Below are 25,876 nucleotides of genomic sequence, written 5' to 3'. Positions count from 1 at the left end.
TGTGATCCAAATGGTCTTTTTATTGCAAATGAAAACCCAAACATAGAAACATTTATGAGAGCAGGTACAGAGAAGAGGGACGTGAGTCAACACTATAATCCGGAGGGAAGTCTGTGTTGGCATATTGGTATTTAGGAGCTGATCCGATCTTACTTGGCTGCCATTTCCATACCCCCCCCCCCCCATTCTGGCGAGGCAGAACAAAACAACATTAGCCCCGACGTAATAGCAAACTAACATTTCAATCCTTGCTATTCTCTCTCAAGACAGAACAAAATGTGTTGTTTGCTTGCCATTTCAAGCCGCTCAACTGCTTCCGTTTGCAGGGGACTGGCCGGCAGCCTGCAGTGTCCTTCGGGCCATCTCTAGGACTCCTTCCTGGGTCTTGTTCCCGCCAATAAAGCCCCCGGCATGGACGAAGATACAGCCCTTTATCCCGCTGAGCTGGGAGAGCGCCTCGTCTCGAACACCGCGCCACTCTTCCAGCAGGGACAGCCTGCAACAGGAGCAGAGCGGGCCAACATGGATTACAGATGGACACAAGGAGGTCAGCTGCTCACTTCCTGCTGACTGATCTCTGCAAAGCACACCGTTTTGTTTACATGACTGCAGAACTGCACAAAACCTGGTTGGTTTTTTTTGTCGTTGTTGATTTCTTTAACATATTTTTTTTTACTCACTGTTGTGATGTTCAAAATAAATCTCAGTCCTTCCACCCAAATAAAAAAGATTAATTCTAGAAAAACAACATTAAAAGAGGACAATAAATGCATTTATCAATGCAATCAATCAAACTGCAGCACCCTGCAAAACATGCAACACACACACTATGTTTGCATGTTGCCTAGAATTGTGTGTCTGTTCATCAATATGCATTGTAACATTCAAATAAATTAATAAATGACATAAATCAATATCATGCTACATTGATACAGGAATTCAGTCATGGTTGAATCAAGTTCAGAGTCTATAAATTAACATACTTTTCTGAATAACAGGCTTATTTGTATAATGAGGCATCAATCAAAAAGAAACAGGCTTCAAATAATTCATATGCATTAGTAGTGTATCATGTCACATACCACATATCTTTGTAGTGTATAATAATGTATAATGTCCATGTAATGAACTGACACTTTATACTCTGCATTTTGCAGAGAATCTGCTAATAGGGAAAACAAAAGTCAATTTCTAAATCCTACTTGCTTGATAGTTCATAATCTTATTTTGTTTTCAAGAACATATACCACAATCCTGCATGATCCAACCATGAAGACAATTTATTGTGTTTCTTTGTGGTTAATGACACTGGAGTGAATAAGTTTAGTTCTTTAGGAAAACAATTCTTATCAGGTTTCAATTTCAACCAAACTCTACTTTGAAATGCTGAGTGGATTTTACTTACTTCACTCTTTTCCACTCCTTTAGTAACCCCCAAAGTTCAAGGCTACAGAGATCGAACCTGCAACATTCTAATTGAGATGCTACCTGCATGACCGACCTTAACTTTCCAATTTTTCCATTTTATTGTCAATCTCGGTGATCATTTGTGAATTATCTCATACAGCTCTCTTTGTGGCGTTTACTTTAGTTTGAAAATGAACTATAATAACTTTAAAGCACAACTTTTGAAGGCATTGGAAAATGCGAAGTAGTCATTTCCTTAATTACTTCTTCGTAGTTTCACTTTAAAAGTTGAATCACATTCACTTCAGAGTTCATGACTACAAAGACATGAACAAGATTGCTGCCATTGAGGGGGAGCGGCAGTTCCCCTGGCATAAAGCACCTCCACAATCAGCCCCAGCAAATAGACCAATGAAAATCACCTTTATTCTTCCCCATCTGTGTGGAAAATCACACATCGGTACAATAGCTGGGGAGCCACACGGCGCCAGTGTTGTCAACAGGCAATCTTACAAAGTGGGGAAGAGATTGGCTCTGCGAGGGTTTATGAGCTGACCCCGACAAAGTGCATCTGGATGCAACAGTGGAGGCTGGGAATTCATAAAAATGTAGAGCAGCTCATTTACCACCTACTGCATGGAGCATACACGTCTGTCAACAGTCTGGCACATCATTTAAAACACATTACCAGTTACCCTCAGTCTTGTGTGTCAGTCTTGCTTTGATGGGGTTATTATCTCCATTATTTCAGTTCTTCTGAAGGCAATGTTATATGTAGTAATGTTTCATTCGGATTTGAATCCAATTCAGCACTTCGTTGCTCGCCTTTCACTGCTTTGGAAATAAGACTTTAAAACTGTCTAAAATTCACTAAAAGCTGCAACTTTCTTTGAAAATGTCACGCCGACCTCAGGCAAATCTTTCTCGCCGTCACATTCTTGATGAGTATTGGAACTATACAGACGAGCATGTCTGAAATACAGCGACACGGTTGTCAAACAAAGCTGCAATCTGAAGCCAGTACTTTTTGTTTTACTCTAAAATTTCCCCGACACCCTTTGCCTTTGAAGATCAACTGCGCGGCATCCTTTACAGCGGTAATACTTGGGAGTGACGGCACCGTCGATGAGTGGCCGTCACACAAAAGTCAGCCAAAATGTACACGTTTACTGAAACATGTGATTACTCTCCGTGTCATTATCTCAAGTCTGCACAATCTTATGCCTATTAGGTCCACCCCGATACAACCTGGGGAGAAAAGCATGGCAAACCATAATCCCTATTAAAGAAGCAGCCAATCGATAGCTCCACAGTACGGCTGGAAAACGAGCTCAGAGGAAAAGGTCAACAGGGCTGGTAATGAGGGAGAGAGTGGGAGGGGGAAGACGGTTGTTGTTATGACAGGCCAGGAAGTCGTCGTTTTCAAGATGACCGCTCTAAAAATAGAATCACAATTAGCAAATTAACCACCCCTGGGAAAAGACCCAGAACCACCAGCGGACCTCTGCTGAGAGACAGTGGAAGTGAGCGATCATAAGAAAAAAGGTTTCTATAGGGAAAATTAAACGACTGATATTCAAGGCATTATAGATTTATCAGTGTTATACGGAGCTTATACCTCCGAGTCAGCCTTTCGCTCCAAGAAAATAACAAGTGGCACTTGTATGTATTCATGCTTTAGGTGCTGAAACATCCTGCTGCTTGACAACCCGTATAAATAAACTCCATCATTTCTGAGCTCCACACTTCACACACACTTCCTTTTAAACACAGGGCGTACTGAAAATTTGGCCAACTGATATTACAAGGGGACCGAGCGATATAAAGGAGAAAAACATGTATCATTTCAAATGAAAAATACCTTGAATTAGCTCAATTTCATCACTTCCTCACATCTTCAAGCTAGCTTTTATCAAGAATCTCATTTTTTGCTTTTGAGTATTCGATTGATGAATCAAAACTATACAATTTTGCTCTTATTTTGATAATCAGAGAAGAGCAATCATTTTTATTCAACACAAAAAAAAAAATCATGACCACTTGAGCTGCAGCAACTCATTTATAAGAATTGTAAGCCTTACATGATCCTGATTTTTAAGTATGCAACAAGTAAATGGATATGAACAGAAGTGTCAGAGGAAATTGTTGACACTTGCACTATAGACAGTTTTTATGTTTGGATCCCCTCCTACCACTACCAGGATCTTGATTGCACAACCAGGAGGAAACTACAACCAGAATAGCGAATAAATGCTCCAAAAATGGGTGGAAGAAAAAGTCAACGCTGGACAAAACTTCAACAAATACCCATCCCATATTGCAAAAAAGATATTCTGAGACTGAAATAAAGCGTCAGGCTCCCTCTGGTACAAAATTCCTGACAATGACTCAAAGAAATAATTAAATCTTAGGATTAACAAGGCATTTCACAACTAAATGGGTGGGGATAGTAGCTTGGATGGGAGGTTTCGGGTCTTTAAGTAAACAAAGACCATACCACACATGCAGCAGCACAAATGGATGAATGGAAAGGAAGAGATGAGCTTTCGGCTGGCAAGAATTGAGCATTGACTGAAATCCAATTGATAACCTTTAGTAGGAGCTGATATCTGCCAGGGCAGGAAAGGCTTGTACAACCTTAGAGGAGCTTGGATGAATTGTAATGGAGTGGCAGAAACAACCAGAAGACAGGAGCAAAAAGCCATGGCATGGCTCCAAAAAAAAAAAAAAAGGATTGCTGCCATTGCCTTTGCGACCAAAATAACTGATAGATGCCAAAATGCACTTCCTTTTTCCACAATGTTTATTATGAAGCAACTTTGACTCTTTTAACATTTAAATGATAGAAAATCAGCATATTTTTATACAATTGCACTGATAGTTTAACTAGTGCAGTTAAATTCTTAAATATGTCAAGTTGTGAAAGAGAACTTGGAGGTACATTAATTACTTTTTTGGTACTTCATCAGCAAAGTCAATCAAAAACAATATAAAAAAAAAAGTTAATACAAACAAATTAGTACGAAGCATCAGTTTGGGTCCTAAAACAAGTTAACAACAGAGAACCGACTGTTTGTCCTGAAATCGAGGTTTATGTTTCTAATCCAGCTCATGCTGCAGTCAACCTAGCATATTATCCAGAACATCTCCCAGGAAAAAAAGGACTCTCCACACTCCCCTCTTGCTTCAACCTGCACACATTTCCTGAGCAATGTGACGCTGATAAAAATAGACCTTTCCCCCCCCAGGTACAGTAGCAGGGACACAGGCGATAACGACACCCCTTTCACATAGTCGGCACAAGCCTACTGGGAGGAAGCAGGCCACCTAGAGAAAGAGCCATCTGGAGCTATGTTTTTTTTTTTTTATCCATTTCCCTGGCCACTGCTCTTACGTAGCACCACACCAAGCAGTGGGTTTGCATCAAATTAAATCTCTGACATGACCATAAACAGGTGTGTGTTCTGACTTGCAAGCGCAGCCACTAGATGAGAGTCGATAGCCGAGTGGAAAGAAGTCTAATGGAGGGATTGAGACGAAAGAGGAGCAGGGGGGTGTGTGAAAGGTGAAACAACGAGATAGGGGAGACGGGGCGGGGGGAGGGAGGGAATAGGATTAATGGGAGAAGTGCAAGACAGATAAAGAAAAAAAAAAGTGATGAAATGGAAGACAGTGATTATGGGACAGAGACAGAAATACTCTACACAAGAGAGCGATAGAAAGAGGCAGAAAGAGGAACGACTAATGGGAGAGCCAGGAGAAAAGAGAGCTCACGGAAGGAGGTGAAAATAGAAGGTGTCTAACAGAGCGCTTACTGGTCAGACCAGGAGTGAATCAAAAAGCATTTCCATCTTCTTCCTGTGTCTGTGAGCACGATGTGCTCAGGAGGTCCCCTGCTGCTCTCAAGCAAGCCACAGAGTATCAATAATTAGATGTGTCAAAGCCAGAATAAAACCACAAGGGCACGGAATGTCAGAGGTAATGAGACATTTAAAGAACATGTTGGTCAGGTGGACTTGTAGCTTAGAGACCCTCTGCTACGACAGGGAGGTCTCAATCCTAACAGAAGGTAGATCTGACATCGATTCCACACCAAGATGCCTTGAGAAGGACAGCAGCAAGGATGGCTTCTCGAGCAGAAACAGATGCAACGCATGCCTCATACACACAGACAGAAACTATAACATTAAATATGTCACTGACCAGCCCAAAAAATAATAAACAACTGTACATTCCAGATAGTTTCAAGATGTCGGCTTTATTTCTTCCTCTGTAAAAAGATGATGCTTGGGGACAACAGAGCTAACTTATTAACTTGTGGGCGCATAACTGAAAAAAAAAAAAAGATGAATGCAGAGGGTTTTTTTTTTTACACAGATGAAGATTGGAAACTATTTATTCAACTCAAAAAGATGAAAGTTTGGAGAAAATCACTGTTCACGGAATAAACTTTAAACCCTTCAGCAGACAAAATGCACTGAAAAATTCCCGACTGATGCAAAGCAGCAACAGTCTCTCATCAAAAACATGCAAGAAATGACTTTCACTTAAGACATAATGAGCAGCCCGGGCCTTCACAGCGCCTGCATTATCTGGCATTTCTGCCCCAACAACACTGTGAATTAATGACAGTCATAGAACACAACACAAAATAAATGTGTTGAACATTGATATAAACCAGTGCGCTATGAAAAGGCAATCTCAAACACAATTAAAAAAAAAAATTAAACTGGAATATGTATTGAGAAAAACCCATGCATGCACCGGGAGAACATTAGAGCTGTATGCACAAAGCATCCCACCCCTAAGATTGGACTCGAATCAATGATACTCTCACTGTGACCTAAGAGTGCTACACCATTGCACCACTATGTGAGTCCATGGCATGCCATACATGAACATATTTATCAGAAGAATGCACAAGTTGCATCAAATATTTGAACACCAATTAAAAAAAAAAAAAATCCTTGAAATCATTGAGATGCACTAGCAGCGCATGATGTCACATTCTAATATGATGTGGAGTTGACAGTGAATGGGTATTCAACGGAGTAATTTGCAGAGAATTACTCCCCCAGTGACACACAGGCACTGTGGCTGGCTGCTTTAATCTGTGAACATGGGCGTCAAAGCAGCGCTGATCTCTGTGACGCACACGGCCCGCCTGCGTCAACATCAGGCTTGCTGATACTATCCGATGCTGAAAATTGAACCACAATTTTTGTAAAGGTTCATATTTTTCATCCCTCGTTTAAATTTGCGCCGTTTGCCATCAGACGAGGCATGGAAGTGTGTGGATTTTGTAGGAATAGCTGAACACCACAGAATGTTGTTTTCAGGCTTTTACTGAGCTTTTGAAAATTAAAAAAAAACAACTGAGCGAAACTGTATTTAAGATTAAATCTGCAAATTACTGAAGTCCCTTCTTTCCCCCGTAAAAAATGCCTCCAATGTGAGAAAAATTAAAAAGCATCACAGATCTCACAGCTGCAGGTAGAATTCCTTGACAATGTCAATGTTCAATGTCCAATGACAATGTCCTTGACACACATCAAAAAAAGCTTTTCCCTCAAATAAATGGTTATTTAGAATAAAGACGTCTCCCTGAAAAAATTTAGAGGCATGGGTTAAGTCAAATAATAATTACTCTCTTCAAAGACTGATGGAACGCTACAATTTTGCTCCTGAGGGGGAAAAAACTAATAAGTCTCGAGTCTGTCAGACAGTGAGGTGGGATTTAAATATACGTTGTGTAAAGACCAATTCATCACGCAACTACCACGTGGGGAAAAAAAACTGAGCAGATTCTGATTTAATCATGGACACAATTAAGTGCAGTACTGATGAGAATGTGACGGAGGACGTGAACTAGACAAGGTACACTTTCGTTTTCACTTCATAACATGAACATGCAAACACAAGTCAAGACTCATGGGAAATTAATGAATGACGCAAAGAAAAAAAATGTAAAGACTTTGTCAGTCTTTATTCCCCAAAGTAATAACTGCTTTCAATTTCACACATCCACAAATTGCAGTGGAAAATGTTCTTTAAATCAGAATCCTTGTCGGTCTTGGCCAGACATATTAAATTTACCTTTAAATGTCATGTGCATCTTTGGAATGTCCCTGTGTTTTGTTTTTTTGTTGGGGGGGGGGGCTTAGCACTTCAGTTTAGAGACACTGTACAGTAACGGTTTTACAACATAGACTTTAAACCTTTAAATGTACAATATATGACATGTTCATTAAATGTTCCTGATGAACTATCGGAATACACAGTCCATCTGTGATTGTACAGTCTCGCACAGAGTGACACAGCTTAACACTTCTAATATTTGAGTAGAGTTAGCCACAAGCTAAGCTGAGAATAACCACAGCTGATATAATGTGCCAACACTCAAATCTCTCATGTAAACAAGCAAGAGCTATAAAGGAGAAACCAGGGTACATCTTCCTCGAGATATGAGAGGAATTTATCCACTTCTGATCTATATATTCTCACAGATTGAAGCAACTTCATCAGCAGGCCAGAGAAAAAGTGAAATATATCTGAACCTTATGTAAAGCAGAGCTGCCAACTCTCAAGCATAAATAACAACGCTAATCTATTTCTCAAATATTAACTTCAAATGCACACATTGCCTTATGCCATGCTCTATTTTTTTTTCCTGCTATACGCAAACTTTCATGTACTTACATCAGGTTAAAATTTGATTCAGGTTTCCTCCAGGGACTCTGCTTTCCTCACAGTGCAAAAACATGCATCTGAGGTTAATTAGTGACCGTAAATTTCCCTTAGGTATGAACGCGAGTGTCTGTGGTTGTCAGTGTTTGCCCTGTGATGGACTGGCAACCTGTATCCTGCCCTCACCCATAGTAAGCTGGGATCTGCTATAGCACCACGCAACCCTGGACAGGATAAGCTGTACAGAAGATGGATGGATGGATCTGATTCTAATCCCATTTTTGGCAGGAATAAATTTACAAATATCCAAGTCTGTATGTTACAATGACATGTAATAAAAAAAACACAAAAAAAAACCAAACTAGACATATGTTAATCTTCTAGATTTCCACAATAACTATTGACATGAATAAATGTTGGCATCAGAAAAGAATAAAAAGAATTGTAGAAAGATTGCAAGGCCTTTCTAGAAAATCAAACAGCAACTCTCAATGTTGTGTACCAGAATTTATATTATACTTGTACAGTAAATTCAGTTCTGTTCATTTATTCTCTTTTTATAAGCCTTTTTTTTTCCTTAAACTTTTTCTATTACCAATATCCCATGCACTTCTCTTTGCAAATAGACACACACAAAAATAATCTGTTTATTTTTTTTACAGATTTGCCCAATCTCAGTGAATCAGGGACTTTTGCAGGCTGCAAAGCAAAACCTAAGATGCCCCCAGTATAAGCAGATATCGGAGTGAATCGCTTGGCAAAACTCCATATTTTTTTAAGTTCTTCAAAGCTCAAATAAGTCCCAGTATTCTTCTGAGTCAAGAATGCTTGTGACCACGCAGAGATCAATACCACACAGCGTGACTCTAAAAAAAAAATAAAAAAATCCAAGAGCACAGTGGAGAAACTCCGCACAGAGGTGACACGACAGAAAATTGGTTAGTTTTCAGCAATCTTTTGACAATAACAGGTAAAGACAAGAAAAGAAAAGCTTCAACTTCAAATGAGTTTTCGTGGTTGTACAGATGTCGGGCATGAAAATGTAACTCTAAGACATCAAGCGAAAAAGATTACAGCCATTACAGGAGATCCGGGATAAGCTTGGGACATATTTTCCTTTGGCCATACCTTGGTAATGTGTTCTACAGTCTTAGATTTAGAGCAACAGTCAAACAACACCCCAAAATGCTCAATCCCAGTGGATATGTTGATGACATTATTAGAGCAGCATTGTGGGTCAGACTGCGAGAGGCTCCTGGAGTAAACAGGGCTCCTCCAGAGGTAGGGAACACAGACCATGGGTATTAATCATCTGCCGAATTCACACAGAAGCTCTTTGTATTGTCATCACTGTCATTATGTACTGGGTGAGAGGACACGAATGCTAATATGGTTTAATGAGCGTGGATAAGCCACCTTTAAGTTGAGTGCTCGGCTTGAGGGTTCAGAAACTCATTATTTCTCAAATATGCAGAAATACAAAAACAGCAGCGGGGACGGGCCCACAAGTCAGCTAATGACCCAATATATATATTTATGGCACAAACACAAGTCAGAGTGATTTACTGTGCATCAAAATATGGTTAGGTAGATATTAAACTGAATAATTTTAACTGGCTCAAAACTGAAATCTCAGCAAATATGACCGGTCAATATATCGATAATAAAACCTAAATGCTCAATGCTTGACCAAATGGAAGTGGTTGTCATTGTCAGGATGAGAGCGCCCATTATAACATTTCTTCTTCAATTTAATATCTGCATATCAACCAGTGTGAAAGGAAAATAAATGTCAGACTGAAATATTGCAATGACAGGTATTCAGCCCTTTATGAGCCACTTATTTGGAATCATTTTTAAATATTTAGGCTCAATAATGGGCACTTTTTGCATATATTACATTATATGGTACTTTGATTGCAATATTTGAATGAAAAATTCTGTTTTTTTTTCAGGATGGTTTTAATCTGAGGCTATTTGAACAGAATCACACACCCCATTCAATTTTAATATTTGCATCAGATGAATTTAATGTTTTTTTTTCTGAAATCAAAGAAAGTCAGTGGGGAAAAAAACCCCATCAAACTAAGAGGTAAAATTATAAATACTATTAGTTCCAAAAAAAATTATCATGTCAGTCAGTGGTTTGGAGCACTGTGAGTTCAGCCACACTCGTATACAACCACATTCATGTCTGTCTGACTTGAATTGGCTGCTATGAAATAGGATCTGTGGCACCAACTACAGTGGCCTTGCTATTTTGCTTTTACTTTCCAGTGAGACAGATTCAAGGTGGGCAGTCACAAATGGTCCAATCTTCTTCGAACAAGTCTTATTTGAGTAAATCTCAAGGACGTTTGTACATCAAACCTCTAATGTATTCACCTCTATTATATAAAGATCAAATGGTACACTCAGCGATGTCTACAAATTGAGTGCCCAAAATATATTCATATGACAAGATGTGAAGACACACTTGGGTGCAATGCATTTATTTATTTATTTTTTTTTATTTTTTTTTAAATCAAAGGGACTGTTCATTCAAGCATGTCTTTCATGTTCATTACTATTCATCAAAATATCCTGGAGTATGTATACAAGCGGGTGTAAATAAAAGCAACTGTCAAATTGCCAACGTGCCCTGTATACCTTGAGCTGTTGTAACTTTGTGTTTCCCCCTGGGGAGGAATAAAGCTCTCTACTCTACTCTATGCATGTCTGCCATGTTTGAAGTCAGGGGTGTAATTAACAAAAAGAAGGCACATGAGTGAGAAAGGTGTGCGTGGAAAAAAGGCTCAGGTGGCTTTGTTCAGGTGTTGAATGTGTTTACATCTTTTGGCTCCTTGGAGAGCAAAGTGAGAAAAGAATTTCTATTTTAACAGGAACTATCATCCTCATCCAACAAACAAAAATTTCTATCCTTGCAGGAGCGACTCTCTTGCTGGATAACACACCAGCCCTCCCTGAGTAGTTGTCAAACGGTCCAATAAGCATCAAAGTTAAATCATACACCACAGTTCGTCTCCGTCACTCGAGCTCGACTCAATTCAACACATGTAGCTGTGCCTGTCACCGAGTTTGCGACCAGCGTTTAAGAGAAGAAAAAAAAATCCTGGCTGTGAATTCTTTTTTTGGTGTGTGTGACTCTGTGACACAACACCCAGACAATGTGCTGCATGCTCGATTGCCACCGAAGGTTCAAATGCAGGGTGCTCCACAACCACAAACAAGAAAGGCATTTAGAAAAGAAATACCTGTTCTGGTAGGTGTTGAGCCCAGCGGGGACACACTGAATCCGCCACTGTCCATTCTGGTCTGCGTAGAGGACAAACTTGATGGGCGTCTCCACCTGGAGATCCTTCTCAAGAGCGAACAAATGCTCCTTCCACGGACACCCACCCTGAGAGAACAGCACCACCTCCCCACTGGGATCGATCTGCAAACGGGAAGAGAACGGACAAATTGTGAGTCGCTGATGAGAAAGCGAGAGGCTGGACACACACGGGTGGAAACCCTCAGCTGCAGCAGCGGAGCAGCCAAAAGCCCATTTTTACTCAACGATTTTGTTTGCCCATGAAACAAGGAGGCCAACAGCTGGCTTGTTTTCATTTTGTTACAACAAGAAGAAAAGAAAGGAAAGCAGTAAAAAAAAAAAAAAAAACTCCAAAGTATGGTTCACTTTCTCTATCAACTTGCCATTTTTAAGTTCCTTAATCGAGTGTTTACTAATCAGAAAAATAAACAACAGGATTCATAATACATTTGCAACCAATAAAAGTAAAGTGTGCAACTGATCGCTCTGGAGCTATGTGCAACCCATCAGCCTCTTTCTAGTCACTTACAAGAAGATTTCAGAAAATAAACATGTTTTTACATGAAATGATGTTGTACATTGTAAGGAAACATTATCATGTAGCTTGAGGTCACACTTTTATATGAAAATGTTGGCTGATGATTCAATTCAATTCAGTTCAGTCATTTCTAGGCACTTTTAACTGAGAAACCCAACAACCGTATGATGAGTTAAGGCAGGTTACACCCTGGACACATCAGCAGTCCATCTAAGGGCAAATACACATATTCACACTGACATATTCACACAATGGGTATTTCTTCTGCAGCAGCAGCAGGTCATATTAGGAAAATATTGCATCTAGTAAAAGAAAACCCCATATGGACTTATATACACTCATTCAAAAATCTAACAACTGCGAGAAAACATGAGCTTCCAAGTCTGTTTGTTCTGCATTGTGGTTGTGCAATTCTCCAGACAGCTGAAAGCAAAAAGAACTCACAGCAGGATGGATGGGTCAAATCAGCAAGATAAAACTGAGCTTTACTCCGGGACCTCACCTGGCAATGTCCCAACCCAGCAAACAAAAGGAAAAATGACAACTGATTCAATAAAACCTTTTCATACAAGTCTGATTGATATTAAAACTATGGACGACCAGATAAATGCATACAATCAAGAGATTTCTCACAGACTGCATCAACGTGAGGATGGAAAGTCAGTTTGTTGTTTAAAACGGAAATATTTATCACTGACAACTTCCACACTAGTTCAACCCTGAGAAAAGACTGGGCAGTTTTTCCCTATAATGTTTTACCATCTCTTGTTTTTTGGCCAGATTAATGTCAAGGAAAAAGGATTGGCCCTTCATGCTGGCTTCGCCAAGTATTTATCAAGAAAATGAAGACAAAAATAAGTACACTTGGTCTGAAGACTGGAGTAACAAGAGAAAACTGACTCGTGCAGACCGATAAACAGAAACGTCCTCAAGCCCAAGCCAGATGCATTATCGCCGTGAAACGAGAACGCTAACCACTTCACCGCTGGATCCTTCAACGCCACCTTTAATGCTGACTTTCTGTCTTCACCACTTAATAAGGCCAGGGGCAACTCCAACAAATGATTATTTTTAGATCTTCAGAAATGGTAAATCAATTTCAAGTGCCTTTGTCACATTCACACCTCTTTAAGACAGTGTGAGATCGAACATCAAACCTGTGACCTTGTGATTGAAAGACAACTTGCTCTACCACAGCTGCCCCCATCAGTTAGATATTTTGTGCGACTGCAAGATCTAAAAAAAAAAAAAGGCCATAAAGGTATATAAGAAGGTCCAAACAAAAAATGCCAGCTACTTTGAAATTTAATTATTTCATTTCAGAAGCTACAATTTTGGTATAAAACCCCAAATATTCCATAAGAACTCTTAAGTTTGGTCATCCTCACTTTGAAGCTTACATTTGCGTTCCAGCACGATCTTTTGGTTGTCAAGGCTGAGTCCTGGTCAAACAGGAGTTGAGAGACAGACACACGCAACAGTGTCCTTAGTTTCTGACATTGAAAAATGAATTTGCACCAGTACAAAATGTTGAGCTAAAGGAGAGAAAAATGAAAAGCTTTTACAGAAAAAAATTGAACCCAAAAAGGCTAATAGTGTCCTTTCCTCACAGGAGATCAGTATTTACCAAAATCTTCTTCAATGCCAAAACAAATTACTGCCATATTTCAACATCTGCCAAAAACTAAACAGTTCACGGATTTGGGCTTCGGAACAACATGTTTTCCCAAAGATATGAAGTGCACCAAGCAGTAACACTTAAACGCTCAGTATGCTGGAGATGAACACCTGTACGCTCGGCATGCGCTTCTGTCTGATCATTACAACATTACACTATATTATAACAATAATTACATTCACCTAATCTTGTTAAACAGTTACTCGTATCAGAAAACGATGCACATCAAGTCTGAACACGGTCCTTTTACCTGATGTCTTTGTTTCACAGCTTCCTCCACAAGTGTGCGAGCCGGCAACCACGAAGACTTGTAGAAATCCAGACGGTCCAGGAACTCCTCTCCAACCAACTTAAGAGCCTTCTTGAAAGGCTCCTGGACAGAAAAGGCAAAAACAAAAACATTTGCATGTCTGTACATTTGTTGGTATTGTGGGCACCTGCTGGAGGAACCCGCTTTCAGGCTGATGGGTGCACTGATTGTATGTTTTCTGTTGTTTATTTTGAATCTCATCAACTGAGTTTGTTGACTTTTGGGAAATTGTTTCTGTAATAATGTTGGCGACTTTTAGTAAAAGATATTCTGATGTTACCCCTCATGTGGGAAAGAAGATGGATCAATCTTCTCCTAACATGCAAAGCAAAGAAGAGACCAGTTGTTATGATTCGTAAAACTAGTGAGTAAAAAAATATCCTGTTGAATCTTCATTCAATCTAAATCAACTGAACCACAACAACAGCCGCGTCAACAGCCCCCCAAAAAAATCAATGAAACTTATAAAAATACAAAGATTGTATTGAAAATCTTGTTCAAACATGTTTTCACAGCCCTCCTTCGTCACCTCCCCGTTATTATAAAGTGCTTCCTCTCATCAGTCTCATGAGTAAAAGCCCATGGGAGCACGAGAAGGGAGTCTCAGCAGAGGAGTCAACACAAGCACAGTATGTCATGCGGAAGTCTAATCAGTGACCATCTGATTGAAGGGGCTGCAGTCGTCCTGAGTTTCAAGAATCACAGGAGGAGGCGATGAAAATCTTTTTCCAATTATCAAACAGCCACAGCTGGGTGTTCACCTGGTCCGTGAGCCATGAAGCTGCGGACTAAACATTTTATCCAATTCAAACCGTTTTCTCTCCTGCAAGTGTCTACCAGTGGGGAACTGGGAAGAAACCGGCGAGGCAAAAATTCTAATCATGTGAGCCGGAAAAATGAAAAAACAAAAACAAAAAACAAATAGGCCAGTGAGCCCCCTGAGAGACGCAATGATGGGAAAAAAAAAAAAAAATTGTTGGCATAGTCAACATATATGCAAAGCGAGGCTGCAGGTATCTCATGGGAGTATGCAGAAAACAGGTGCTTTTTCCCCTGCAGGCGTTCCAGTGCTGCACTAATGAGGAGTGGAAAGTTACACTCGACCATTTCTGAGTCTCCATTGCTTCCATGCACTTCTCAGATCACCTGTGGATACCGGGTGAACAACAATACGCCTAATATCTAAAACACATTTTTTCATTTTGTCCCCCAGAAAGTGTGGTACAGGTGCACAGTGATTCTTTTTTTTTTTTAATCTGGGGCTATACTGCTGTGACAAATTACCATGTAAAAACCAAAATAAAGAAGTTAGTTAAATCATCAACAGCGAATATCTTGATAAGAATTACGCAATTTGATAAAAAAAAAAAAATTATTGGTTACTCTTATATGAGACAATAAGTTAGAACATTCAGTCAACTTGTAAAAAGAAAAGTTAAACATGCAACTACTTTGATCAAAATTAACCATTATATCTATGAAGAAATATACCTATTTCCATTTTTTTCAATAAGAACATTTATGCTATTCTATACTTTAAGAAATGGTACGTGTGTTTGTGTGTGTGGGGGGACGGTGAATGTGAGCGTAGGTGTATGTGCGTGTGGGGGGGTGTAATTCATATATAAGTATGGGTGTGTGTATGTGTATGAGAGTATGTGAGTGTGTGGGGGGGGGTTTACGCCCCCTAGCCGCTGGCCTCTGGCCGGGCTCGTGCTGGGCCATGCGGGTCTTAGACTCTGCTCTTCGGCCGTCGGGTGGGGTGGGGGGGCTTCCTGTCCGGGTCCTCTTGTGGTGCCTTGTCGGAGTGGGTGTTGGTCCCCGTGTTCCAGGCCGGCCACTTCGGGGTGGGGCGGGATGGCGCGGGGGGTCCAGCTGGGCTAAGTCCTAGCGACGGGGGGACCTTCTCCCTCTCAGCCCCTCCTACCTTACCTCACCTTACCTCATTCAACAATAGGGGCCAGTGGACGGGGCCTAGGGTGGGGGGTCCAGGCCACTTAACTGTGGTCTGCCCCTCCCCCGACTTTGCGCCGCCCACAATTTTAACTACACTTAGGCACGCAGGGTCTTGAGGGGATCAGCTGGCTTTCGGGGTTCTGCCGCTGGGCAGCGGTAGAACACCCAGGCCCCCGCTACCCCTCAATTTTAAACCGCACCCTAGACACACACATTGCACCACCTCTTCAAAACACAAATACATACATCCACATGCACCCAACACCCCACAGGGTGGAGGGGGGGTGGGGGCTCCCCCCAGCACCTCCCGCTGTGGTCCCGCCGTGTTCCGGGGTGAGTGCGGCTGGAGTGCGGGGGGCACGCTAGCTCGGGCGTGGCACCTCCGGGGGGGCTGGGTAGTGGTTCTCCCTCCCTATTCACAGTTGGACTGGTGGAGGACAAGATCCCGTAGTGGCCTGGTGGGGGCCTGGCTGGCGGCCTGGGGAGTGGGGGGCACCCCCCTCCCAACCAAATAAATGTATGTACGTATGTCTGTATATATGTAGATATGTATGTCTGTGTGTGTATGTGTATGCTTGGTGTGTGTATCTGTGTGGGTGTGTATGTATGTCTGTGTGTGTGTATGCGTATGCTTGGGTGTGAGGGTGTGGGTGGGCTGGGATTGGGTGATGGGGTGGGGGGGTGGGGGGGGGGGGGGGGGGGTGTGGCGGCTGTCATCCGGCCGGGCCTGGCTGGGCCTTCGCTCTTCCTGGTCTGGTCTGGGGGGGGCTGGTCTGGGGCTCGGCGGCTGGGGCCTTCTCTGTCCCGCCGGGGGTTGGGGGGGTGGTGGGGGGGTTGGCCCCCGGGGGTGCGGCGGGCTCCGCTGTCGGGGCCGGGGGGGCTCCCTGCCCGCGTGGCCTGGGGGCGCTGCACTGGCCGGTCCCGGCTTGGCGGCTCGGTCGGGGCCCGGGGCTCTGCACCCTTTATCCTTCTCCTGTGGGCCCCTCTGGCCTGGGGGGGGTCCTCTCTGCGCGCTCCATCTGGTGCCTTCCGGGTTGGGGCGTGGCTCTCCGGGGGGGTCTGTCGGGGCCTCCCTGGATCCGGCGGGTCGCTGGGTGCCGGAGTGGCGGCGTCCGGCCCTGGTGGCCTTGGGCTCCGGGGTGGTGCTGCGGCCCCCCCCACAACAGTTCCATTCACATCCAGAGGACAAACCACACACACACACACACACACACACACACACACACACACACACACACACACACACACACACACACACACACACACACACACACACACACACACACACACACACACACACACACACACACACACACACACACACACACACACACTTCCACTCCTCATTGACGAGATTGTTCTGTTAATTATCAAAACCAAGTTGTTGTTTGCTTTTGTTGTTGTTGTGTTTGTTTGTTTGTTTTATTTATTTATTTTTGTTCTATGTCCTTTTTGTTTTTGCTTTGTTGTTGCTCAGGCTGGTCTTAATCTCATGGCAGTTGGAAAATATTTAGATCACTGTGGTTAATGTATTATAAAAAAATAAAAAAATAAAAAAATAGTATGTAGCACTAACAAGGGTATTGTATGTATTTTGTATTTTTTGTATTTATTTTGTTTCACCAAGCCTTTCTCTGTCTCTCCTCTCCTCTCTTCTCCTCTATCCTCTCACCCCAACTGGTCCGCAGAATGCCGCCACCTCTGAGTCTGGTTTCTGCAAAGGTTTCTCCTTGTTGAGGGAGTTTTTCCTTTCCACAGTCGCAAACACACGTGCTTGCTCATGTGGATATGTTGGGCTTTTCTATTTTCTCTATAACAGCAAATTGGAATGACTGTAAAGTATTTAAAAATAATTAAAAAAAAAAAAGTTATCACAATCAAGAGCAAGGATTCTGATCCATGTACTTGGAATAAATACCTATTTAAAGCACAAAAAAAAAAAAAAAAAAGAAATGGTACATACATAATTTTAAAATAGAGGCTGCAAGTTTTACAAGAAATGCAAAATTATGTCCGTTTAGGGTATTTTTCAGCATTCTAATCAAATTGTCTGAAACAATAATTAGCAGTACCTAAATAATCACCTTGTGCTTTCTCACTTTGCTTTTATGCAAGGTTTTAACCGGCATCATAGCCTGTCAAGACTCGCATATTATATACCATGAAGACCATTGATGAATTTCAACCTTTGATGTGCATATGCAAACAATATTTTAAAATATTAGTCATCAGTCCAATAATTTTGCACAAGAGAGGAATATCAACCTAATACTCATCGCATTCCCTTTGTTTACTTTCACATGCACTCACTTCAGTGTCTTGACTCCCGCTGTTCCAGCGAGGATTCAGGTGGCCGACACGTGCGCTCAGCATGGTAGACACAGAGTAGCGGGCCTCCCCATCATACTGTGAGATGCCGTTATCGACAGCATCCACCTCCTCCACAAAGTTCTCATACAGCTGCAAGCAAGTGAAAGAAACATGTGACAGCAGACGTTAGGAAGCTGTAATGACACGAGAGTCAATTGATGACATTTGTACACTCACATGTGTACACAGAACGTTCAGGAAATATATATATATATATACACACACACACACTGAGATTACAATATTGTGATTCAAAATGACTTTGGTGATAGTGTGTGGAGAGTTACAGAAGGTGATAAAACATTAAGAATATATACTTGTATTTTAAAGACTGAAGAAAAACTCCAAAATCCAAGAAGTAAAAACGGGTGGAGAGAAGCAAAGATATATTTAGAAGCAAAGAATCAACTCCACTGTGATTTCGAAGGTCAATCCCCAAACAGTTGACGTATTACAAGTGGCTTACAAGTGGAACTAAGCTGTGGGGCAAAAATAGTTTCATCTTGCTTGCATTGGCTGAGGACGAGACAAGAAACATCCTCAAATAAATAAAGACCCAGCCACGAGTAAAGGGATTAGTTGAGGTTTTAAGCAAACTGACACATCTAAAGGCCAAATGAAACATGAGTTAATAGTGCTAATATTAATGTGACCTCAGATTTAGCAGGTTTAATACGCCAGGCTATCAAACTGCACTGTGAGCCGAGGACTCCTGCTGGCCGAACTGTTGAAAATGTATTGGATTAAAGCGAGCTGGACTCCAGCAGAGGGAGTTTGTCACACTCTTGTCTGGCTTCTTTTATGTCCCGTAACATTTGGCTGACGACTGTCTGTTGAGGGCAAATTGTGAAACAATAGGGGGTTCAGCGTCCCTTCCAGACAGTGATGAATGTCCATTTATTGGAACTTTGTAAGCAAGCCTGCCTACTTAGCAGACTTGTGCCTTAAGGGTGAAACCAGCCTTTCTGTTGAATTCACCAGCTGAGACTCAGGTTTTTTTTCATTACAGGGTGCAAATGTAAAACAGCTGCTTCCAATGGAGTGTCGTTTTTTTTTTTTTTTTTTAATAAAACCTAATCAGTAGTAAGGTACAGCCAGCAGTAAATCCACCATCGTTCTGCTCTCACCTTGTCATAGAGCACTTCCAGCTGCTTGTCATCCTCCTTGAGCTCGGTCAACTGGGTGAGCAGTCGACGGCCAAAGTGGACGTAGATCAGGCCGGCAGAGCTGAGCTTGGTCACCCACGGCTTCTCTGGATAGAGGCTGTTGAAAGTCTCGGAGAATGTCCTAAACAGATGGGAGAAATGCCGTTAGCTGCCTGCAACGGATTCACAGACAAACCAGGCTCCTCAACATTCAGTAGTAAGTGCAAGAAGGGAAATGTTTTGAAGAAGAGCTTTTTTGTGGGGTGCTTTGCAACAAATGAATCTCCTTTGTATAAACCAAGTGGTTTATCAGAACAATGTGAGATTAAGCCTTGATATAAACAATACGACATTGAAACCACCAGTTAAACTCAAAGTTATAAAAGTATTGTACAAAAAAACAAAGCAGCAGAAAAGATTAAAAACTGAATTTTCAATTCTTTAGTAGTTTTCCATTTATTCAAAGTGAGTAGTATATACTGTAAGTAGTCAGAAAGCAACAAAATCTTGTTTTCTTAACAGCCGTGGAAAGTCCAGAAATAATTAGCGCATGATCTTATATTACAAGAGAAGCAGCAGAAGTTGCAACCTGTTCTTTTGTCTGTATTATCATATGTGTCTTTCAAGGAACAAACACGTCCATAAATACCGTCTCAGAGCATTATGTATGTATAACGTATGTATAATGCATTCATTAAGAATGAAAAATGCCTAATTGTTTCAACTTAATGAGATACATATCTTGTTGATTTAGACACAATGGATGCCATTTAATCTTTCCCAGGAAACATCTTTTTCCGTTGTATTTTTTTTTTTTAAAGGTCAATAATGTATATAATTACTTTAAATAAGCTTTTTTGCATTCTTTAAATAGTACCAGTTAGTGCTATTTTTGTCCATATAATTGGTTGTCATTTTGTTTTTTTCATGTATTTATATTACAAAGTCATCATTGATGAGGTGTAAAAAAGAAAAAAAAAAACCCAACATGAACAATTTGAAGACGGCATAGTGAAAACTTGAAAACAAGCATTTTTTTTTAGTTGACTGATGAAAACCAATATTCAGTCTTAAAGTTAAGATCTGTGCCATTCAAACATCAGCCACAGCTCTTCACTTCTTCCAATCGTTCCATCCTTCAATGACATTGCACAGTCCACTGGCTGCGTTTCGGATCTCAACTCTAATGCATTCAGAAATATTCCCGGTCCGTGAGCGTGAGCCACACGCCGCAGCCACTGGAGGTCTCGCCTCAGACACGTGCTGTGATGTGTGGGCTCCAGCACCAAGCCACCGCTGGTCACTTAACACGGGCTTAATTAGGATGCTTGGGCTGCGGCGCAGCGGAAAACCGAGCGTCAAATGAATGAGTGACAAGCTGGTGAAGTGGGGGGTAATCAAAGCTATTAGAGGGCTAATTGGCCAAGCTGAGGCATCTCTATGCTGATAATCAGGAGATGGGGAGTGAATGAACAAGGAGAAAATGACAGTCAGACAGAAAATGGCAAACACCCCCCTCTAAAAAAAAAAAAAAAAAAAAAGGCATTTAGCAAAGAGAAGTCATCAAACTGTTTGTGTGAAATGAAAGATTGTTACATCTCCATGCATCGAGCACACAGATTCAAAAGCATGATGGTTCAAGCCAAGAGTTGGAAATATTTTCTCATGAATTACATTTTGTTACGCGACAAAAAAACCTATACTTCTCTATGATTTCCATCCCGCACCAGCTGCACCACTCACTGTTGTGAATCTCTATATCATTAGCAAAAATGGGCTTATTGAAGCCAATCTGCCGTGTAGAGATTTATGCCTTACAAATCGTTCAAAGTAATGCAAGAATCTCCAACTGAGTACATTTCAAAGGGTTCCTGAGGCCTCACACTTTTTCAGACCAGTTCTGCTTGTTCCACAGAATGATCACTTTAGATAGAAATTGCCATATTTGAGGTTAAGTGGGCATTTTAAAGCAACTTAAAAAAGAATTGCAAACAAAATAGTACTGCAATTATAGATAACATTGTTTTGTATTGACTTTATTCAGTATAAGAGTTGAGCTTTTCCCATATCAGAAATTATTCATTTGAGAGCCATTTGTAAATATAACCAGCAGATTGTACAGGTCAGATAACAACATGATAGAAAATTGTCTTTGTTTTCCTGTCTCATCCTACTTGGAAAAGTCCATTATAAAACAAATTGCATTTTATTAAATATCTTGTCACAAAACCTGAACATGCTGAAATTGTTCTTTTTAAAAAAAATCTGAATTATTTTAGAATTTTGTCACATCCTAAAACGCAACAACTAACTTGACTAATCCAATGTATATTTTCACAAGGTCACACTCACAGTACACACAGTACTTACAAAATGCATCATGGTGAATAAAAGCAGAGATATAAATATAGGATCTAATTATTTTTGTATGTACCACTGAAAATTTTGACAAAGGTGAAGAAATATTCTTTATTCTTCACTTTCATTCCCCTGTTAAATAGCGAGTGCATTTATTGTATGAGCTCCACAATCAGTCATTTCTCCAGCCACTTTTTTTTTTCTGCCCAAGTAACTTCAGAGAAGTAACTTGTTGGTTTTTTTTGTGCATTAGACATTGTTTTACAAAACAAATATTCCAGAGTGGCTGGCCTTCAAACTATAGACAGCAATTGTAAGTATTCAGCTTTTTTTCCTTTACTCCTTTAGTTTTTAAATTAAAAAATAAATTCCAGTCAATGAGGATTCACATTTTCTTCTGCCATGGCTCAAATCGAGTCAACAGTTTAACATTTCGGTAAATGCACTTGCATTTTCTTGTCAATAATAAATGAGATGTATGAAAATGCGAGAGTGATTTATAATAGAGGGGTACCAGCGAGGTTGAAGCTCAACACAAGACAGCAGTGAAACCAGAGACAGTAGGTCTGATGAAAACACAGGAGATGGAGCTATAGGCTGAAAGAAGACGTAATGGTTTGCTGCCAACTTCATCTGTACGCTGTCACTATTTTTAAAATGAGGGCTCTTGAAATGAAGACTAATTGTTCTTGTGTGCTCCTTCTCCGACTTCCTCCAGCACCCACTTCCAGCCCTCACAACCATCCTGCCCCCACCTGTGCATGTGAGTGACAGCTACATTCTCCTGTGGCCCCCTGACAGTGTGGTGGCAGCCTCCGAGCCTCGTGAACCAACAGCGGGAGGGCGTTCAATTGAACGAGCACTAATTATCACTAACCGCCTGCCAGGAAGAGAGCCCCGGCGTATCTTTATCACCGTGGTCATAAAAGCTCTCTCTGATTATCATCAGGACATTAAGCTGACAAGACACCTGGAACGGGCTGATTACTGAACGTGACGAGACTTCGAGTGAGTGCAATCATTCTGAAGAAAAAAAACTTTGCCAGGAAATTTTACACAAAACACAGGGCCTGTTCTCTTGTCATGATTGGTGCAATCAGAGTGCTTCAAGGACTTCAGGAAAGAAGCCAGTAGGAGAGTTGCTCTCTCATCTTTGGACACGACATCATAAAAAAAAGTCTTTACAGAGAACATACAAAAATAAAAAATGCAATAGCACTTTCTACAGTATATATTCTATTTATTCTAATGCAGCAACACTAATAATAATGCATGTTCTTCCTGTGTATGCATTGCTAATTAATCAATTTTCCTTTCAATGTCCAAATGTCTCGTGTGTGTGTGTGTGCGTGTGTTATGGGGTATGAAAATACTACAACTGCATATGATGCAGTCCAGCTAAAATCAATGTTGACAACAAAATGAATTGAAACTTCTCCGGTGATCACAACCAAACTAAACTTTACGGTCTTTGTGAAGACAGAAGTCATAGCAGTGGTAATCTACTGGATCACTTTTCAAAATCACAAGTTTACCTCATGAACTCGCTGCCAAGTACATGTACACTACAGTATCTCCCCTTTCAACTGCACTAGGTGATGACTTTGAAGACAGCTTTCAGCAGACATCTCAGGGATGCCACAAAATTACTCGGTTCTCGGTTAAAACTAGGCTCTTTGTAATAATTGTAGATACAAAAACATTTGAAAATCACATCCAAATATGTTTACACATAACATTGACATCACACATCACAAAGCCCTTGCCCCAATTATTCTGAATCCAGAACACAACATTGCCTGAAGTTTACCTCTGGTGATGGTCATAGCGATGCCTCTTTGGGTCAAATTCTCCTCCAACATCCACAACAATGTCGCACTCGGCAAGTTGTGCTGGATCCCGGGTCCGAATGATCTCTGCATCCTGTCGCATGAATAAAATATTACTTAAACAAAAGAAATTACAGAAGCATCAATGTACTAAATGATTAAAATCTAAAACTTATATGAACACATGGCCTTTGTGTAACCAATAGTATTAATCTTTTTATGACTAAATTAATGGACAATGTAAACTGGGTCATGTGATCAAGTTGGTCTTTTATCTATTAATTGATACATTTTAAAAATTTATGATTGTTTTACATATTGGTGAAATCAAAACATTTCACAATTTTTAATTGGCTAGATGCTCCATGTGCAATATGTTCATAGATTATGTGTGTTTTCATATTCGAGACTACTTTGTGCCTGGGGACTCGCTGACATTTAAATTGGGCTGCACAGTAATGCAGTGGTGAGCACTCTTGCCTCATGATGGCAAAGTCCTTTCTCTCTGATTTCCTCCCACAGTCCACAAAAGATGACTTTGAGGCTAGTGGGCGACACTGCAGTCCGTGAGTCTGTGATTACTCTCTGTGTAACCAATCTTCACCCTTACACCCACAGCAACTCGTAGCGCTATTGTGAATTTAAAAAAATAAAATGGATATTTGAGCTTAATATATTTGTACTATCAGAAGGTATTCAATCTGGGATTTTCAAAAATGTAGATTTATCCCATAATAAAACTATTGTTGTTTGTATCTGACTATGTTCTTTCGCATTGTAAGCATCCTTTTTTTAGTAAATGAGTGGCTTTATTTTGGAAATCCATACCTGGAATATAGTATGTCATCGTGTATCCTCTATACATTTAGGAGTATCCAACTTCATGCATGTAATAAAATTGTCATTTGTGCGGGATCTGAGTCTACACTGATGGAATGCCTCTGTGATGCCTCACCTCTGAAGCAAATGTTTCTCTTTCCCATGATTAATAGATGAGTATTGATCTGTGTGATGGTATCCTGCTATATGTAAATAAACACTGATGTAATATAAATGTGTTAAGATCACCCAGGCCCTTTTTAATACACGTATATAGCAGCATTTCTAAGGAGCCTTTTGACTAACAATTCCAACATGCTTCACCTATGTAGGACTTTTCATGCAGGATTACATTAATAGAATATTTCAAACTGGCACGTTAGTATCGAGACGGCAGATAGTCCAACAGCGCCCCCACGTGGTGTGTGGCAGGACTGCGTTTTGCCAAATGACGGGAACAAATGACAATAAATGTGGGCTTATTGAATTAATATGAGCAAAAAGAGGAATGTACTTCAATGCTTGGTGTATTTAACATCACTTGTGAGTTTCTACAAGTAAAGACGGAGACTGTTAATGAACAGCAGTCAGACATAAACAACACAAACACCCGCAGCACTTTTTGCTCACCTTGTACTCGGGCAGCTGCCGGAGGAAGAAACAAGCCAGAACTTCATCGCAGTGAAATGTGCCGTTATGAGTCCCGATCTTTTTACCCGTCATATTTTCAGCGCGGATCCTCTTTGCCTCACTGGACATGTATCGTGAAAACGTGCGAATAAAATCTGCAGAAAGTAAGCGACTACTGCCAGTCAGTAAATGGAACCGTTGTAAAATAACTGTAGGCTTACTTTCAGCGATGGATGAAGCGACTTTTACGGATTTATAAGCAGTGACAAACGCACGACCCCACATTCAAACTGAAAACCCCACAAAATGTGCCAGACAGTGCGGAGGCGGCCGGACCGATTTGAAAGCGGGACCGGAAGTAATGTCGCTGCCTTTTTCTTCTTCTTCGTTATATTTTAACGGCGGTTGGTAACCAATAAATATAGCATTACCGCCCCCTATTGTTCAAGGGTGTGACCCGAGAGTAATACCCATAGATATAAAACCCGTGTTTTATATTTATAGTAATACCTATATCCTATTTTTGTTTTAACCCAGTTTGCCAAGAATGCTGGCTCCAACCAGGTCCTGTGCCGTACCCCTACTGCGATCAGAGTTTTCGAACATTGGACAACACTATTAATTGTAAATTGGTGAACTCCTTCCTTTTTCAACTCAGCTTCCAGAACTGCCCTTTCTTCATATAACTAGGACAGTTAAATGCAACATGTACAATTGTCTCTTCAGTACGACATTGTTCACATAAACCTGTCTTGTGTTTCCCTATTCAGTGTAGTGTATTGTTTAAATTTTTGTGCCCCAACATCATTATATTACAGACTATTTGTTCTTTCATA

The 25,876-nt window shown here is 40.9% G+C and overlaps 1 protein-coding gene across 1 annotated transcript; it reads right to left on the bottom strand.

The window, feature by feature from the left end:
- Positions 1-25,365, bottom strand: myg1 (myg1 exonuclease). The gene is made up of 7 exons (XM_080495715.1): positions 25,041-25,365; positions 23,573-23,685; positions 19,387-19,546; positions 18,200-18,349; positions 13,874-13,996; positions 11,349-11,530; positions 1-496 (listed from the first exon to the last, which is right to left on the bottom strand). The coding sequence occupies exons 1-7, from the start codon at positions 25,323-25,325 to the stop codon at positions 307-309; spliced, it is 1,203 nt and encodes a 400-aa protein (XP_080351841.1). The 5' UTR covers positions 25,326-25,365; the 3' UTR covers positions 1-306.
- Positions 25,366-25,876: the final 511 nt, after the last annotated feature.

This window comes from Blennius ocellaris, assembly GCF_963422515.1.
Source record: "Blennius ocellaris genome assembly, chromosome: 4".
NCBI lineage: Eukaryota > Metazoa > Chordata > Actinopteri > Blenniiformes > Blenniidae > Blennius > Blennius ocellaris.
The sequence above is the reverse complement of the archived record's forward strand: the minus strand, read 5'-3'. Positions and strand labels throughout refer to the sequence as shown.

Bases quoted from the DNA above. Each gene is read 5' to 3' on its own strand.
- myg1 (XM_080495715.1), bottom strand. From the start codon at position 25,325: ATGTGGGGTCGTGCGTTTGTCACTGCTTATAAATCCGTAAAAGTCGCT. The intron at 23,686-25,040 runs GTGAGCAAAAAG...TTCATGCGACAG, and splicing joins GGCAGCTGCCCGAGTACAAG to GATGCAGAGATCATTCGGAC. The intron at 13,997-18,199 runs GTGAGTGCATGT...TTTTCTGTCCAG, and splicing joins GCGGGAGTCAAGACACTGAA to GAGCCTTTCAAGAAGGCTCT.